At 45.1% G+C, this 18290-nt stretch overlaps 2 protein-coding genes across 2 annotated transcripts in view; one reads left to right on the top strand and one right to left on the bottom strand.

Moving 5' to 3' along the window:
* The window catches only part of Prdm4 (PR/SET domain 4), a 38260-nt gene extending 26937 nt beyond the window's left edge, over positions 1 to 11323 (top strand). Inside the window, exon 12 of the mRNA XM_085843072.1 lies at positions 11044 to 11323. Within this exon, the coding sequence (XP_085699198.1) occupies positions 11044 to 11119 (76 nt within the window). The 3' untranslated portion in view covers positions 11120 to 11323. The remainder of the gene's footprint in view (positions 1 to 11043) is intronic.
* Pwp1 (PWP1 homolog, endonuclein) lies at positions 2530 to 17830 on the bottom strand. The gene is made up of 15 exons (XM_021173870.3): positions 17664 to 17830; positions 15379 to 15437; positions 15082 to 15266; positions 13339 to 13424; positions 13140 to 13236; positions 12180 to 12290; positions 11397 to 11527; positions 10901 to 10962; positions 8681 to 8777; positions 7884 to 7945; positions 6188 to 6299; positions 5038 to 5128; positions 4826 to 4947; positions 3492 to 3597; positions 2530 to 2856 (listed from the first exon to the last, which is right to left on the bottom strand). Exons 1-15 carry the CDS (start codon positions 17733 to 17735, stop codon positions 2744 to 2746), a joined length of 1506 nt encoding a protein of 501 aa, XP_021029529.1. The 5' UTR covers positions 17736 to 17830; the 3' UTR covers positions 2530 to 2743.
* Between the last annotated feature and the right edge of the window lie 460 nt (positions 17831 to 18290).

The raw sequence follows: 18290 nt of genomic DNA, 5'->3' as shown, positions 1-18290 counted from the left end.
ACTGTCTAAGCACACCTCTGAGAAGTGGCCTAGCCACTGTCTAAGCACACCTCTGAGAAGTGGCCTAGCCACTGTCTAAGCACACCTCTGAGAAGTGGCCTAGCCACTGTCTAAGCACACCTCTGAGAAGTGGCCTAGCCACTGTCTAAGCACACCTCTGAGAAGTGGCCTAGCCACTGTCTAAGCACACCTCTGAGAAGTGGCCTAGCCACTGTCTAAGCACACCTCTGAGAAGTGGCCTAGCCACTGTCTAAGCACACCTCTGAGAAGTGGCCTAGCCACTGTCTAAGCACACCTCTGAGAAGTGGCCTAGCCACTGTCTAAGCACACCTCTGAGAAGTGGCCTAGCCACTGTCTAAGCACGCCTCTGAGAAGTGGGAGGAACAGCTTTCAGAACAACCTTCAGCGGTGAACAGTGTGAAAGGCAGCTAATGTAGTAGATTTGGTTGCCACCAGTCAGTGGGTGGAATGGCACCTGTGTTATTTTTGTTGTTCCTTAGTTTTTCTTTCATATGTATATACACTTGAAGGGTCTTAGGCCACAGACCTCAGACAACACTTTTTCCCGCCCAGAAACCATGTTAGGCATTGTGACACAAGCTGGTAATCTTAAAACTTAGGAGACTAAGACAGGATGATTGCAGCAAGTTCAAGGTCAGCCTGGACAATAGGACCCTGTTTTAAATCAAAAGACAAAACACAGAACAAGACCATATGTAGAGGCAGCAATCTGGAGGCATTGTAGAAGGAATGAGAGACTGCTTAGTAATCTGCAGTGGCCTGTTTATACACAATATTGTTTAGGACCTCCAAAGTCTGGCTTCACATTAATATTGCTTGAGGTCTATGAAGCCCCAGGTGTCTAGTCAGTCTAGGTGTCTGAAGCCAGTTGCAATTTTACATAGGAGCCCCACAAACACAGTGCCTATGTCTGAGTCATGCTAAAGCAGTGTTATGATCATGTTGCTTATAGTGAGACAGGTTCTTTTCATGTCACTAGGCAATGCAATGCTTTGCAACAGCAGTGTATTTACACAAAACCAGATGGCTGAGACCGTCATCCAGTGTGGCCTCGGCATTGGTGTGGGAGGCTGAGGTATAGCATTGCCATGTGGTTTTACCCCCAAGTAATACCATATGTTACTATAGTGTATGTATCAGGCACAAAACCATGAGCAGTGCTTTGTGCTAGAATGTTAGGGTATCTATACTGTAACTTGCTCATCAGATTTTTCCAACCCCACTATAATCCATGGGACCCTTGTCATTGACTGCATACTGTTTTGCTGCATGCTACTGTATGTACAATATAAGTAGAGGAACAGGAGTCAAAGGTCCTGTCTGAGGCAAGAGAAGGCATAAAGCCCACCGTAATCCTAGCTCTGTAAAGACAACTGGACACTGAGGATGAATAGACCTGGTCTGGAAAACCATGTCCTAGGTCTGAAATACAGGGCAGAGCAGGCACTTTAATTTCAAGGTCAAAGCCATCCTCAGGCTTTACCAAGAAGGGAAAGCACATTACGTGTTAATTTTCTCTTCGCAGTGACAGCTTGTAGGAAGCATGACAGGAGTGAGGGTAGGTTTTTAAGATGTAGAATTAGATAAATGTCAGTCAGACAAAGATCTGCATTCTGTGTTTTCCCAGTTATCTGCCACAAGAGTCATTGTGTGGGAAACAGATTAAACCACTCAGGTGCTTCTGTTCCTAATTTGGAAGCTTACAAGGACTAAGTAAGTTCTGATCAGACTTGAGAAATGCCCTGGTATTCTGAAAATAGAGTGAAGTCAAAGTGAGGTGAATTTCAAAGACAAATAGAACAGTTTACTCTTCTAAAAGTACCAACATCCTAAAACTTGGGAAATCAGCTTAGTAATGGTGGAGTCTGGGAGGAGGGAGTGGACAGCCTTTCTGTGAGGCAGTGTGAGATTGCTAATTTTAGACCTCTTAAGTCCAGAATGCTTTATGGGCTTGACAAGTTCAAGTTTATTTGAAGTAAATAGATGAGAGAATGTACTGGGACCAAAACTTACAAGGTTATGTATTACTCTGACAGTTTGTTGTCTATTTAGTAAAATATTTTGATCATAGAAAATTGTATGAACAAAATCCCCATTTAAAAAATATTGACATTTTAAACAAAATATCCCTGAAAACATGGAAGTTTAAAACCAAAAATTGTCAAAATATGATTAACATTCAAAAGGTGAAAATACTTTTAGGGATCACATTTATCAATGGGTTAGGGACACTGCTCAGTTAGTGAAATGTTTGATTTGCCAACACGAGGGCCTGAACCTACCATGCATATAGGTAATCCTAGCCTGGGAAGATGGAGACAGGCGAGATTCCCTGGGCAGCCACGGGTCCTAGGAATCTGCCTGTCTCTCTCCTCCCCAGGATTGGGACAAGCACGAGCCACCACACCAGCGCTTGGCTAACACAGCAAGACCCGTATCAAAAACTCTCTAGTTACCATGTATTTTATAAGCCTAGAGTTCCAAAGGTCAGATGGCCTGTTTAAGGAATCGTTTTTAAAAAACTTTGTATTTTCGAGAAAGGCAAGAACTCTGTACAGTACCCAGTAGAAGGCAGCCCAAAGGCTGTGGACTGCCACCAAGGCTGCAGAAAGGATGGCAACAGGACCTGAATTTCCATCTATGGTTGTAGATATACGTGGACATTTTTAGGCCAGTCTTTTGAAAGGGAGTTAAGGTAAGCACAGCAGGAAACTGATCTTTGTCAGGACTCCATTGGTGTCTGCTGTGGACTCCTGCTCCCACAGGGGCCGCTAACAGATAAACCTTTCGTGCCGCCAATAACGAGTCGCTCCCGTCTTCCAAATGCTTCATTTACTGAAAGAAACCGTGAGACAAGGAGGTAAGAGCACAGACAGACTACAGTATAAAACAAGGGTCTGCTGTGAGATGAAAACATATTTAATACTGAGAACGTAGCCAACCTGGAAGCCTGATGAATTAATGCACTGAGTTTAGCTTTCTCTTTGTACTTCTCTTGGGCCTGCTCTACTGTTTCTAATCTGCCTCGGAGCAGGGCTCGGCTTCAGGTTTTCTTTTCCCCTCTGTATCATGACCACACATATATAATCTATACATACTTACAAATTCTGGGAGGGAGGACTTAGTGGAGACACTGTTTACAGACCACACTGGACAACCTCAAGATAGTAAATGCTTACTATTCTGCAGGGGAAGTTGTAGCGGCTGGGGAAGGAACACACTGAGGTACTGGACAACGGGGAAGGCTCTTCCTTGAGATGTCTACATTTTCTTCAGCTTTCCTAGAAGCTTTTCAATCTTAAGATAATTAAAGAACTATTTACATAAGGACAGCTTACCTGTGCCCACCCCCATTTCTAAGTAAGGATTACAGGATACGCACTGGACATGCCTTTGCCATCTATGTAACATCCTAGCCCTGTTCTTAGTCCTTATGCTTTCAGAAAGAGCAGGCGCTTGGAGGTTCTTACCTGAAGAGACAGTGCTTATGTCCCAAACCCGAAGCCCTTCTTTCTGTCCTCCAAAGGCATAAACAAATGGCAAATCAGGACAGCAGGAGGAACAAAAGAGAACTCCCTGGGGAGAAAAGAACAGAGTCAGTGATTTCTGTCCTAGAGAGTTCTAACCTGACCCCACTACTCTCTAAAAACACAGTTGATCGGTTACTCAAAGCTAGATTAAGTGCAGCATTTCGGATGAACCATGAGGCTGGTCACGATGGCACTATGTTTGTAGGTCTCATTCGTCTAAGAATTTCTTACCTAATTTGCTGTGTACACCCAGAAACGTTATTCATCTTTTCAAACACTAACAGTAATAACATAGGTCACTATTAAGTCTTTCTTCTTAAACAGTCTCTTTGTATGTAGCAGGATGGAGAGCAGAGATTTCTAGGCAGGTGCTCTACCACCAAGCTGTATCCTCAGCCCTGAAAGCACCCGCAGACATTACATTTATCCTATGTGCGGGATGGGCGGGTGTGGCCAGAAGATCACCTGCAGGAGTTGGCTCTCCTTTTACAACATGGCTACCAGCCTTAGCAGCTAAGTGCCATCTCTATAGCTTCCCTTATAAGTAAACATTATTATAGGTAAAAATTATGCATTATAGAAAGATAAAATAAGAAAGGCAAAACCCCTCAGTGAGATAACTCATTCGGGATAAGGACTGAATCAAGTAGTCATGTATGTGCGTATACATATGTGTGTAGACATGTGTGTGTATATTTATGTATACACACACAGACACACACGCACGCAAGCACGCACATGCGTGCGCCTGGGAAGAACTAAGCTTCATGGCCCGCCTGCCCGCCTTTCATTAAGCTAAGTGAATGCACACATGGTTTTAACTTCTGTGATACTCTCCTGTGCTGCTAATGTTATTCATGTAACTCAGTGCCCTACATAGTCAGTACTTGTTCTTAGCCAGTACTTGCTGTCTAATGTTGAACACTACTACTTATTCTAAATGTTTGGCTCACGTATATATCATCAACTTCGACGTAGACAGAGCTAGTCATGAGAAGTAAATAAAGAGCCCCCAATAGTTTTAGTGCCTCAACTTCCAAGATGTCCAGAGGCAGCTCTGAGTTACAGATAAGATGTGGCTACTCCCTACGTCCTTTCCCCATTCTCCTTGGTCCTATCAAGTGACTATTAAACTTGTAAACCAGAAAGAATTCAGATAGTAACTCCCAGCAAACTTAACTAGCTCAAAATTAACCAACATATCCTTGGATGCAGTGATTCCCAGGAAAAGGCAAGTGGATAGGTCAGAAACAGAAAAACGTCAGGGTGCTCACCATTTTCATGTCTCTAGAGTGAATGAGACTTGGCCTATCTCCTAAGATGTCCCAGATCTTCACAAATTTGTCAGCGGAAGCAGTCACAAGGCAGCCTTTGATCTGACTGCTCAGATCAAGACCTGGAAGATAAGTTCAAGAGCTACTGCCTGAGATTTAGATTTACTTTGTCATAACTTAATGCATTTGAAAGAAACATCATTTGTGCTCACCAGAGATTTCATCGTTGTGTGCATTAAGTGTAAAAATTGGCTTATCTGAACGTGCATCCAGGTTATATACAAAGCCATCATCTGTACTGGCCTGCAGAGGGAAAGATGGGTAAGATGATGGTATGGAACACTACAATATGGCAATGGAGGAGTATATAAGTTGCACTAAGAGCTGTTTATCTGTGACTTGAACACAAGAACTTACTTTTAAATGAGCTATGCTCATGAAGCAGGAAAGAGCCGGGTTGGTGTTGTGGAAACACAGAAATGGCAGTCACTGCCCAAGGGCAGAAGGGGAACATGGTGTGTGTGTGTGTGTGTGTGTGTGTGTGTGTGTGTGTGTGTGTGTGTAACTGAAGAGCATCGGGCTGGTACCAGAGTGCTGGTGAGCTGAGGAGCACACAGGAGGAGGAGGCAGCTGGAGGGAGGAAGATGGATGTTGGGAACCAGTAAGGAACTTAAGAGTGGCATGGTCAGATCAGGTCTCAATATTGCCATAGCAGTGGAGTGACATGGAAATAAGCTGTTAATGTTCTTAAGAAGCAGAGAGCAAAGACAGATGAGAGAGACCTAAAGCTCTATACAGAGCAGCACCAATACAGCAGTGGTGGGAGACAGGCATCCCTTGCAACACTAGGACTGATTTCTGTTTGGCTGATGTTAGTGAGTGTTTAGAAAAGCCTTACTTTCTTCCCATTTGGTAGACAGTGCTAATAATCACTGGCAATCCTCATCTCTCAAGTTTAATCTACACATAAGGAATTAACAATCTTTTGGACTGATTTAGCCATTAAAAAAACACCAAAAATAGGTAGAAGGAGGATTTGCAAGGTCAAGGCCAGCCTGGGCTACCACGATCCTGTATCAAAACCTTGAGACAGCAGAATATTATTATGATTAGAATATTACTATGATTAGTATTTCAAAAATAGTTTAAGTAGTAAAATGATTTAAAAATAGAAAAAAATATGTAGCCCAATGGAATAGTTGAAAATTAGCTAATTCACAAACTACTAAGTTTTTTTTGTATTGTTAAGCAACACACTTTAGTTTTTCAATTCTAAGACCCAGAAACATCACACTAGCAGAGAAAATGCTTTTCAGACAATCTCTCTATAATGGAATTAGAAAAAACAATGCATATTCTTACCAAGAAATGACACGGTGAGAAGTGGTTCCAGGTCACTCTCTCGATCTGCCCGCTGAACCGCCACTGGCGGTGGTTCTGGCTGGGATCTCTGCAGTCATACAGAGCCACCGATCTGCACACATTGCATGCTAGGGTTACGTTTATTTTAGTGAAATGGTAACAGAGCAGCATTGTGAGTTCAGAATTCAATTATTTAAAGCTTGTTTTAAGGTTCTAAACTTAAATAAATAATAACAAAAGTCCTACTGTGTTGTGTGTGTATGTGGTTCAGAAGACATGGAAGCCTTGGGGTGAGAACTGCAGCTGGCTGTGAGCCATGTGACGTAGGTGCTAGGGGTGAACTTAGGAGAACTTGCTCCTCTTGCAGAGCCTACTAACCGAGTCACCTCTCTAGCCTGCTCAACTTTTCGTTTTCTGTTTTGGATTTATTTATGTATGAGAGTGTTCTACCTGCATAAATGTATGTGCATCGGGTGTGTGCATGCATACAGAGCCTACAGAAGTCAAAGAAGGCATCAGATCCCCCTGGAACTGGAGTTAAGGTGCTGGAAAGTGACCAGGATCCTTTGAGAAAACAAACTGTTCTTAATGCTGAGCCACCTCTCCAGCCCCTGGCTGCCGTTCACTGGCAGATCTTGTTTTTGTCACTGGAAGGCACTGTGGCTCTAAGCAGGGCCTACTTCTTCTGCAGGTCAAAACCTTGACTTGTGGATGAGTCCTATTTCCAAAGTCCAGGGCAATTCTTATTTCCCTTTCCCAGGAAGAGCTCAGAGCCATGCAACTCTGGATCCAACGTGCTCTAGTCAGGTCACTGTGCCTGGGAACTAAGGGACCCAATTCTGTCCTACACATTTCCACAAATCACATCTAAGAAAACTAGAAACGGAAACTCCTCTGAAGGATAAGGAATCAAAACAAAGACTGCTAACTGGTCTGATTCTACTCGCCATCCCTCCCCTCAGATCCGTCTGTAAAAGGGGAGCACGTGTGAGCAGGCTCCCTGCAGCTGTGTAGTGGCTCCAGCTGTTTATTTCTCGTATACCCATAGCTTCTGCCATGCAATGTGGGAATGCTCCTCTGAGGCAGAGCACATCTCCCAGGCCATGTGACACGTGGCATAGGGACGACACTGGGGTAGCGGGGAAGGAAGGGAGAGGAAGTGTACTAGTCCTGAAGCAAGTCTCAAAGGCCTTGGAATATCTGCCTTTGGAGAATCAAGTGTCTCTGTTTAGCCTAACCAAGCCACTTTGAGCAACCGAACTCAGTCTACATGGACAGAATCTCAAAAGGAAAAAGTGACTGTCACTGAGTGCAGGGTTGCTTTTATCACAAAACCCTGGCTAACTCATATATCTTTTTACAACCAGATAAAGTTGCTAGTTCCTAAAATTAGATTATTATGACAAAACCATATTTCTTTTTAGGGGGAATGAAGGATTGGGGTTGAAAACCAGCACGTACAATTTAAACACATAGCACCTCAGTACTACAGCCTGTGCAAGCATCAGGTGGCACCCGTCTTGTCCTGGTGCAGAGTGTGTAAGCATCAGATGGCACCCCGTCTTGTCTTGGTGCAGACAGAGCTCAAGGTCTTGAGCACACTGGGCAACAGCCTTTCAGAGCTACACCCCTAGGCCAAGTGCTTTTAAATTAGTTCAAGAACAATGCAACAGCAGTATGAGAAGTGTTTTCTTACTTGTCATAGGACCCAGAAATCAGAGTCTGTGCTTCAAATGGATGAAACTGCAGAGTCTGAACCTAAAGGGAGGAAAGAAAAAAGATTTATCATGAGCCACTCTGAGTAATACTGCTAGGGTGTGGTGAGACAGAACTGGCAGTGCTCCTATGCATTCCCCTTTGACGTTCCGACAGTGAACAATCTTTGTTTTGTTTTGTGAGACGGCCTATGTAGGCATGGTTGGTCTGAAACTTGCTACATAGACCTGGCTGGCCTAATGGCCTTGAACTTCCTCTGCCTCCTGAGAGCTGGGATTAAAGATATATGCCACTATGCCTGGCCAAGAAACCAGTTAGTAAATACTCAAAAGGGAAACCATATTCTCAAATAAAGGCTAGCACTTCTAAGAATAATGTAGCATTCTTCAAACTTTGTGGTGGAACACTTATGTCCCTCAGAAGAAAGGGGAGGAAAGTAGAATGCATTGGTCTCAAAGTTCAGCTGTTCGTAGTACACCAGCACCCTGAGCAGAGCTCTATGGTTAAACATCTGCTACAAACTTTCCTCACTACTGTTAGGACCGGACTCCACCCCACCCCCACCACCTAGGAGCCGCCATGAACAAGTCACAGGTTCCTGATTACTATTCTATAGATCACAGGATTGTATCTATTACACAGGGCTATGTGACGTGACCGTCACTGTGCTGTGGAAAGCACTTTGTCAATCACAGGACGCCATGTACGAATGTCCAGATTACTTTAGTCAGTAACCTGTCATTCCTTTGGAAGCCTTTTGCTCACTAAGTCACACACCTTGTCTGTATGTGCAGTAAGCCTGGCTACTGACTTCCCCACAGACAGATCCCAGAGAGCTACAGTGCTATCTGCCGATGCACTGGCCAGCACATTTCTGAGAAACAGAGAAACAAAAGAGAGAAGTCATTTAAAAAACAAAGCACATTAAATATAAGTTCACTTGTAACATCAAAACAGTAAAATATTAGGCATTTAAAAAACAAACCTTAAGACTTACACTCTGAAGACTAAAGATTATCAAAATAAAGGAAAGAATATCAAAGTGGAAAGGCCCTTCTCCATCTGCACTGGAAGACATAATATTTGTTGAGATGCGAACAGCACCTCTAGGTTGAGCTACAAGCGGATTACAGACTCAGCCACACAGGCTCTGCTCAAAAGCTTACTTAACATCTGCAGAAACTGGCAAGCGGATTCTAAAATTTCTATGCCTGACCCAGGGACCCATAATAAAACTGGAAAGCATATAGTTCCCTATTTTAAAATTAATGGAAAGTTAAGAGTATCACAACAAGATGGACGGTCTATAGACTGACCGGAGAAAAGCAAATCTCAGAAAGTGCATTTTGTTGTGAGCCACTGCGTGGGCCGGGACCAACTCAGGTCCTCTGGAAGAGCAGTAAGCACTCTTACCCACCGAGCCGCTTCTCCAGCCTGCTTTGTTTGAGATGTAGCCTCACTGTATTGCCCAGGCTGTCTCAAACCCTGTGCTCAAACAAATTCCTGCCTCAGCTCCCAGGGAATTGGAACTATATACCTGCTGCCTACTGGGTTGTGGCTGTGTTTTACTTTGCATTTCTCTGTGATTGGTATTTTTGATTTTTTAAAAAAAGATTTATTTATTATTATATCTAAGTAGTATATAGCTGGGGTGTCGGATCTCATTACGGATGGTTGTGAGCCACCATGTGGTTGCTGGGACTTGAACTCAGGACCTTCGGAAGAGCAGTAAGTGCTCTTAACCGCTGAGCCGTCTCACCAGCCCAGTATTTTTGATTTTTAATAATGCCAAGACAGTTCAATCTGGGGGAATGACAGTGATGACATTTTCAACGAACAAGTCAAGGACAGTGGAATATCCTTGTGAAAAAGTTTGGCCTCCACCTCAGCATCCACATATCTCAAACTGGATGGCAGACTTAAGTGTGGGAGCTAAGACTATAAAATCCCAGAACAGCACTTAACATTCATCCTGATGACCTTGGGTTAGGGAGTGTCTTGGGTGTAACAGCAAACACATAACACAACTACCAACATTAAAATGATTTACAGAGCGAATGAGAAGACAACCCACAGCATGACAGGAATACTGGGAAACACATGCCTAGCTAGGTATTACTTCAGGACATACTTTTACAATTCAATTTGAAAAACACACTTCCCATACATAACTGGTCAACGAGCACTGATACCCAACATCCATCACCAAGAAATGCGTGTACAGTTCCAGTTCTGGGAGCTGAGGCAGAAATTCCACTTGAGCACAGGGTTTGAGACAACCTGGGCAACAGTGAGACTACATCTTTAAAAAACAAACAATGCCAGATACAATGGCCCACACGACTTTAACTCCAGCACCTGGAAGGCAGAGGCAATTGGAGCTCTGGGAGTTTGCGAGTAGCCTCTCTCTACACAGTGAGTTTCAGGATAGCCAGAACTACATACTGAAACCATGTGTTGAAAAAAACCAAGAAAGAAAACAGAAACCAAAACCCATTTGAAATACATTTCGGCAGGGAGTGGAATAGAGGCGGCCAGCTATGAGAGGAAGCGGGAGAAGGCAGGGTTGGTATTTATAAGGTACAGAGTTCAGTCTGGGAAGACTAGGCAGTGGTGGCAGTTGCAGAACGTCAATGTACCGACTCTGAACTTAAAGGGTTCAGGGATGGTTTTATGCTGTGAGTATTTGGCCATAGTTTAAGATGAAAAAGTGGGTGATACGTAAAAATGAAATCAAGTGAGGCTGCTGTCAGCTGGGGAGCACCACTGGCACTGCGGTGCACACTCCCCGGTGGTGAGGAGGAGGGAGGTGAACAACACCTATGGCACAGTCTGCCAGGGGACGAGGGGATGAATCTGAACGGCACAGCTGCTGCCACAAGTGATATGCAGGAAAGGGGGAAAGATGGACACAAAGACCCAAGCACAGCAGACACACAGTGCAGGAATGAACGAGAACACTGCAGACACCACATCACGTGAACGCCATCTTTTTACCTGACTGTCTTATTCCAGGATAGGTCAAGGACAGCATCAGTATGTCCTTCTGCTGAGGAACTCTGTAATGTATTTTAATTATTAAAAAAAAAACTATCACAAACTGTCACCCTATAATCATCATTGTAAATATTCTTTTTCAGAAGGAAACTACGGCAATTCATAACCTATCAACACTGCCCTTCACTTCTCCCCAAACCTCTTTTAAAATCTAAATAGAATTCACCACGCAAGCAGGTAAACAGAAACCTAAAGTCCAAAACTAGCATTGAGTAGAATAGCTATTCTACGTGAAGGCTTACCACCTGGATCATCTGCCAACAAGGTTCATGCAACCTGAAAATACATGGACTTCCTGAAATCAGAAATTACACTAACCTTGTAACTTCCTGTCCTGTTCCACCAAAACTATCTGATTGCAACAATACATGTTCTTATACCTTCCTCTCCAGTCACTTAACCCAGTTTGTCCCCTTAAAAACCCACACTTCTTTACCTTCTTCCCTTTCTTCTTCTTCTTTTTGGAAAGCTTGCTTCCCAGTGTGAAGACTGGCTCTAGAGAGTCCACTATATCCAGGTCCCACACCTCGATGACAGGAGTCATGTTTCCCACAGCAATGTAATTCCCTATGGAAAGAGATGGTGCCCTTTCCATTAGAAAACTAACACCCGCACCTGCCAGTCTAGGACATCGCACCGTGGAGTGACTTGAACAGTGCTGCTCAATCCCACTGCAGCCTCCACCTTGGGATCCTGCAGGCCTAACAGTTCCCATGCCATCCCTGAGCTTGAGAGTTGTTGATTTCAGTAATAAAGGTTTGATCCTTTGGCCTCAGCTATGACACGTATCACAGGGAAGCAACAGTCCTTGCCCTGTCCTCCGTGGACTTCTGCAGGGAGAGGATCAGGTCAAGACTGAGCACCAGGAGAAGCTGCTTACCCAGGACACGGCCTCTCTTTTACCTTTATCTGCATTTTTTTTTTTTTTTAAAGTTTTTGTGACAAGATTCCACAATGAACTGGAACTCAAGATTCTCCTCCCCCCGGCTCCCAAATGCTACACTACCACACCATACCTGGCTCACTGAATGTTCTGAGACAGGTGATACCCAAATTCCAGCTGGCAACATGATACCATTTTACACTAGGCTTTCAAGATAATATCTTTGATCGCTTAGTGTAGTGGCTTATCTAAAGTCGATTAAGTGACATTAAACTAAGTACCACTTCACACACTCAGTGACAGTTCTGATCCATGAGGAACAAGTTTCCCAATTACCAGTAGATGCATCTGGGCTAGGATCAAAATTCAGCCATTCGACACTCAGAGGGTATGCAGACAGGAGTATGTCATGGTGGACGTAAAAAGACTCCTCTTCTTGATTGTAAACTAAAAAGATTGGAAAGAGTGACTTTAGTAAGAGAGATCTCACCCACTGCAGAACACTATTATAACAAGACGGGTGATGACACTGAAAAGAGATGCCACCGTCATTACTGCCACAGTGTCTGTCCAGTCTAATACATTTTCACCTGGCATTTTCCATGAACACTGCCAGCCAAATAAATGATTCTTTCTGCTTTCTTCATTACAAAAATCACACCCTGGGCTGGAGGATTGGCTCAGGGGTTAAAAGCACTGACTGTTCTTCCAGAGGTCCTGAGTTCAATTCCCAACAACCACATGGTGGCTCACAACCATCTGTAATGGGATCCAATACCCTGTTCTGGTGTGTCTGAAGACAGCTACAGTGTACTCATATAAATAAAATAAATAAATAAAACTTTAAAAACAAAAGCCACACCCTACAAGCAGGACTGATGTTATCAGCTAAAGGTCTAGCTGATTTTAAGTCAGAAAGAACAAACAAAAACAACATTGGAGGAAAATAATGGTCCTTAGAAATTTAAATGCCTGCCCAAAATATTCAATATTCCAAGAGTTTTATGAAGACTCACAATGCAGGCCAAACATTTAAGGGACTCCCTTTCAAATACAGCAACTCACAAACACAGCTCTTCAACATTCATGGACACAGAAAGTTAAGGAGCAAAGCATATACAGAATGCCCACAGTTACATTCAGGCAGAACACTCATACACAAAGAAAAGCAAGAACCCCTTCCCCAAGGGGCCCATTTCTAGACTACGCATGCCTAGAACAGCCATCACTGTAAACCTGGCTTGTGTCCGCCGCACTATCACACGGAAAGCATCCCAGTGGGCAACCGTTACTCACCGTGCACCTCTAGATTGCACTGCTCTTGTTCAGCACGGCCACAAACGATGAGGTTGTCAGTCGGCTTAATCAAGAAATCTTCATGCTCATATTGTTCCTAAGTGGGAGGAGACAGTCACTGGCTAGAGGCAGGGGTTCCATGAGGATTTTCAACACTTAGGATTAATCTGAAAACTGATGTGGGTAAACATTTACCTACCGTGTCTTTCAAGGTGACATATGGATCCTGGTCATTACTGCCATAGACTGTAAGACCCAACAGAGACTCGCCAATGGTCTCAGCATCTGTAATCAGAATCCATCCATCAAAATAGAAAAATTAACAATCATCTTGACAAAACTTTTACCCCAAGTCTTCTAGTTTTTGGCTTGGGTGTCCTTTATCACCAACCATACTGCTCTTATTTGGTAGAGAAAGCTGTACAAACTTACAAGTCATTTCTATTTGACATCTGGAATGAATTCCTAAATCTTGGAAGTCACAATCTCTGAATGAAAGAATTAAATCAAGAATGTAACCCTTTTAGGAAGCATTCTAGCTCTGTTCAGATTTTCTACCTTGTTTATATAATTAGAAGTCAAGGTGTTGGAGAGGCAGCTGTGAGTAATTTGAAGAATGTGTTCCCCGAGATCAGCAAACCAGGTTGTTAGGTAAACACTAAGACAGTCAGGCTGCTATGCAGGCAGCGCTCTCACACTTAAATCGTAGGTTTCACAAATCCCAAAAGGGAATCTTTATACTACCTTTGCAAGGGAGCGCTGAGCGAACCGAGGGCAGCACCCATGGTTTGGATCTGATGGACCTAGGGCAGCCGCCATGGTTTGGACCTGACATTGCCCTTTGAAGGCTCTTGTGCTAGAGAATGGGTGGCCAGATGACAATCTCTGAGTTCTGACCTAAACAATGGACTTATGATGGCATTATTTCCAGCTGGTGGAGGGCAGATGGTAGGGCCAAAATGGAAGGCAAACCAAATCCTAGCTCCTATGCAAAGCACCGACTCCACAGCGCCAACAGCCCAACAGTACTGTATTCCCCTCCATCACTGGGTGGGGCAGTAAAGCTGAGCATGGTAAGACCTCATGAGGAAAGAGGAGCAGAGCTGCTAGCAGTAGCAACCCAAAGGCACAAAGCATTAACACCGAGCACACATCAACTAGGAAAGCGCCCTCTCTGGTTCTTGTGTGCTCTCCTTCACACGGGGAACAGCATGCTCCTGCAGACCACCACTCGCCCACTGAAATCCAGGGGACAGAGTGGCGGTGGTGACTTCAGTTTGCTGCAGACAACAGCAAAACCCATACTGAGCTGATGGTGCATGTGCCAGCGCATCTGCTTTTCAGATGCTGTAGTCGGGAGTTGCTGATTCGGAGAATCCCACAAGGTTCCAGAGCAGCTGGGACTGACACGTTACAGAGCTTATTAACGTGCTCAGAGTGACAACAGTGCCGCCTTTTTCCTCACCCTGCAGATTCCAAGCAAATGTTTCCTGGAGACCATACCAGAAGGCCAGGAACCAAACCATACAGCTTTCGCCAGTTCTTTACATTTATCACTCTGTCTCCTGTGCTAACCGAGCAGCCTTGCCAGTGTTCTCAGTATCGTAATTCACCTGGGCTTCCTACTGTGTCTCAATGCCTTGGCTGCACCTCCTTCCCCTCCTGCCACCCAGGCTCCCTCTTCTCATTCTCCAGCAACAGTGTGGTAGCCGCAGAGAGCTCACAAGTCAGTTATAGACGGTCTCACCTGACACGTGCAATAAAGTAGATGGTCTCCTTAGATCTCAAATGTATACCTTAGACTAGCAGAGCAGAGCTTCCTTCTAAACTAGACTAGGAAACAAGTCCAAATCTTGAGCCAAGTTATCTGACCCGACCCCGGGGAGAGTAAAAGAGAGGAAAGCTTTGGGACAGCACAGCAGGCTCTAGAGCCACCTCTCACCTGGGTTGTCCTCTTCGTCATAATTATCTAAGTCGTACCCCGCCAGCTCGTCATCGTCCAGTGTGCGGTCATCTTGTGGATCCCCATCCTCCAGGGGCTCCCTAGGCGGTGCCTGGGTCGGGGCACTCTCCATGCCATCTTCTGAAGGGTTGCCTGTCTCTTCTTCCTCACTCCCACCTTCTTCTCTGAGTGAAGACAGAAAGGGAAAAGATGTCACCCTGATGGCACCTCCTAACCAGGCACATGACAGATTTCACCACAGTCAGCAACACTTTGAATCTGTTTGAAATGACTTACTGCAACTTTCCTTTTGCTTCAGCGATGAGACGGTTCACTTCCTCTTTACTTAGCTCTACCTACAAGGGAGCAAACACTGAGAGCATTAGCACACATTTATGGACATCATTAGAAGCCTTTGAACTGAGTCTTCAAGGAAATGTTAACTCCAACCTCAAGAGCCATCAAGAAATCGCATACATGCAGGCTCTAAACTTAAGAAGGCGGAGCTTGTAGAAATCCGACTCCGCCCACCTACCACTGTTCAGCAGCCATGCTCACTCTGCTCCTCTGCCTTCCTCAATATTCAAATAGGTTTGCTTCTGTAAAATAGACCTGTGGTCGCCATGTTTCTTCCAACTATCTCAGACTCCAAGGGCACCTCCCTCTCTTGCTATCAAACCACATAAAATCTGTCCTCTGCCTTTTTTCCCCTAGCATCACTGCCCAATGTAAATGGATTCTTTCTGGGAACTAATAACCCCCAACTTCCTCCACCCACTCCAACCTTGAATTCCAGCTCTATTTTCCCCACTTCCAGTAACATTTCCCATTTGGCTATCTTTTGTTCTAATGGAGTTCAAAACTAAGGCCACTCTCTTCAAAACTGGCATTCCCTCACCTAAACAGTGACTCAGTACCTTTAAGGCACATAACAAGAAGGCAGTGTGTATGTGTGTGTGTGTGTGGGGGGGGGGGGGAACACGCCTTTAATCCCAGGGGAGGCAGAGGCAGGCGGATCGGATCTCTCTGAGTTTAAGGCTACCTGGTCTACAGAGTGAGTTACAGAACAGCTACACAGAAAAAACCCTGTCTGGAGAAAAGACCAGACCAGACCAGACCTAACACGTCTGCATTAAGTTTGTAAAGGCCAACACTAGTTGGATATTGTTTATTTACTTAAGCCCGCAGTGTGGGTTGGCCATAATGGCAACACTCCACATGAAGGTAAATCAACTAAAGAGCCTCCAGATCTTCAGTGGCTCGCACCTATAACTCTAGTATTTAGGAGGCTGACACGGGAGGATTGCCGTTAAGTCTGAGGCCACAGCAGGCTACAGAGTGAGACCTGGTCTCCAAAACAACAACAAAAACGTTGAGACAACAAGAATCTCCCTGAGAATGACATTCAATTCTGCCTGAGAAAGATCCAGAAATTAAAGGCTGAAAAACCCCGGGAAGGCCGGAGGTCAGAGGTCAGTCGGTAAAGCTTTTGTTGAGCGAGCATGTGGATCTAAGTTCCATCCCAGAAGCCACTCAAAAGCTGGGCGTAGTGTAGGGGACACCTATAATTCCAGCACTAGGGACTACAGAGACAGGAGAATTTCTGGTGCCTTGGCCAGCTACTTTATCTCGATTGGCTAGCGCTGGGTTCAGTCACATACACAAACACATGAACATGGGCATACACACACACACATATAAAGGTATTTGTATTACTTGGGGTTGGGGCATGACAACTAGGGATTTTTAAGACTCTCCTAATACTTCGAAAGCTGTGTATGACCCTTTTAAAATGAAAATAATTTTCTTTTGGAGAATTTTTAATAAGGCAATTGTTGTCCCTATCCTATAAATATACATTGCTTGCTTACTGTTGGCAAAACACCAGAGAAAACAGTGACTAAACACTACCTGCACTCTGGTGGAATTTACACCTATAAGGAGTATTTCCATCCCTCACCGCATGTAAATTCATGTCGAGGCCACTCCCACGTCTATCACATACCGAGTTGTCACTACCCAGACAATTACACCCATAGCAACCCCTTCACTTCTTTTAGGACACTTACAACCCCTGACATCCCGAAAGTCAAGTGCAAAAAAACAGGGCTTTGCCCTATATCGCTCCAACATATCCCGGAACTCCAGGCTCCGCTTGGCTTGCAGAAAACACTGTGTAATGAACAAAACCGCCTGAGTAACCGTCTTCCTTTGCCACGGTCTCCAGCTTTTGTACGACTTCCTTCATACTGTGTCACACTGACACCTTGTTCTCTCTGCCTCATAACGTTTTATCCGGATCACTGTAAGAAACTCGTAACAAGCAAACACCCCCGCCCCTTCCCTGTGCACAAAAAGTCCACGTGTTCGTGCATCTGGAGGATGGGATCAGGGTTCCCGCTCCGGGCAGGGAAGGGGCGCGCGGTCTCTGCTCGCCCGGGTCACCCGAGCCACACCTCACATGGCTACAGTCCCGGCCAACCTGGCAGGTCCCATCGCGTGGCTCCTGCTGGGCGCGTGCTGCTCCAGACCGGTCCGAGCCCACGGGCATGCCGAGGCACCTCCCCATACACAGGCCTCACCTTGTCTGGAGTCTCTTTGGCCACGCCGCGGCGGACCCAGGCCACGCAAGTCACTTGGCGGCTGCGGTTCATGATCTTCGGTTTGAACCGGGCGCAGGCTGGATCCCTGGGAGCTGGGAGACACTACTCTTCAGCTCCGCAGAGGAGAACAGCGCGCAGGCGCGGGCGCTCGCTGACGTCACTCACAGGCGCCAAGGGGAAGGGGAGGGGAACTTGCATGAGGTGGGCGGGGCCGTATGCAAATCGACGACTGCTTCCTGTGGAGTTTCTATCTCCTTCCTCCTATTCTTCCTTAAGAGTTCCCAAGCTCCATCCACTGTTTGGCTGCGTCTGTATCTGTCTGAATCAGCTACTGGGGGGAGCCTCTCAGAGAACAATATGCTCCTGTCTGCAAGCATAGCAGAGTATCATTAATAGTGTTAGGGATTGGTGCTTGCCCACTGGACGGGTCTCAAATTGAAATGGTTATTGGTTGGCCATTCACTCAGTCTCTGCTCCCTCCCCTATGCCTGCATTTCTTGTAGGCAGGATAAATTTTGAGTTGAAACTTTTGTGGGTGGGTTGGTGTCTCTATTGCTCCACTGGAGTTCCATTCTGGATACAGGAGATGACCTCTTCAGGTTCCAC

This window comes from Mus caroli, unplaced genomic scaffold (genome assembly GCF_978045245.1).
Source record: "Mus caroli unplaced genomic scaffold, Mus_caroli_1 scaffold_9, whole genome shotgun sequence".
NCBI classification, from domain to species: domain Eukaryota; kingdom Metazoa; phylum Chordata; class Mammalia; order Rodentia; family Muridae; genus Mus; species Mus caroli.
The sequence above is the reverse complement of the archived record's forward strand: the minus strand, read 5'-3'. Positions and strand labels throughout refer to the sequence as shown.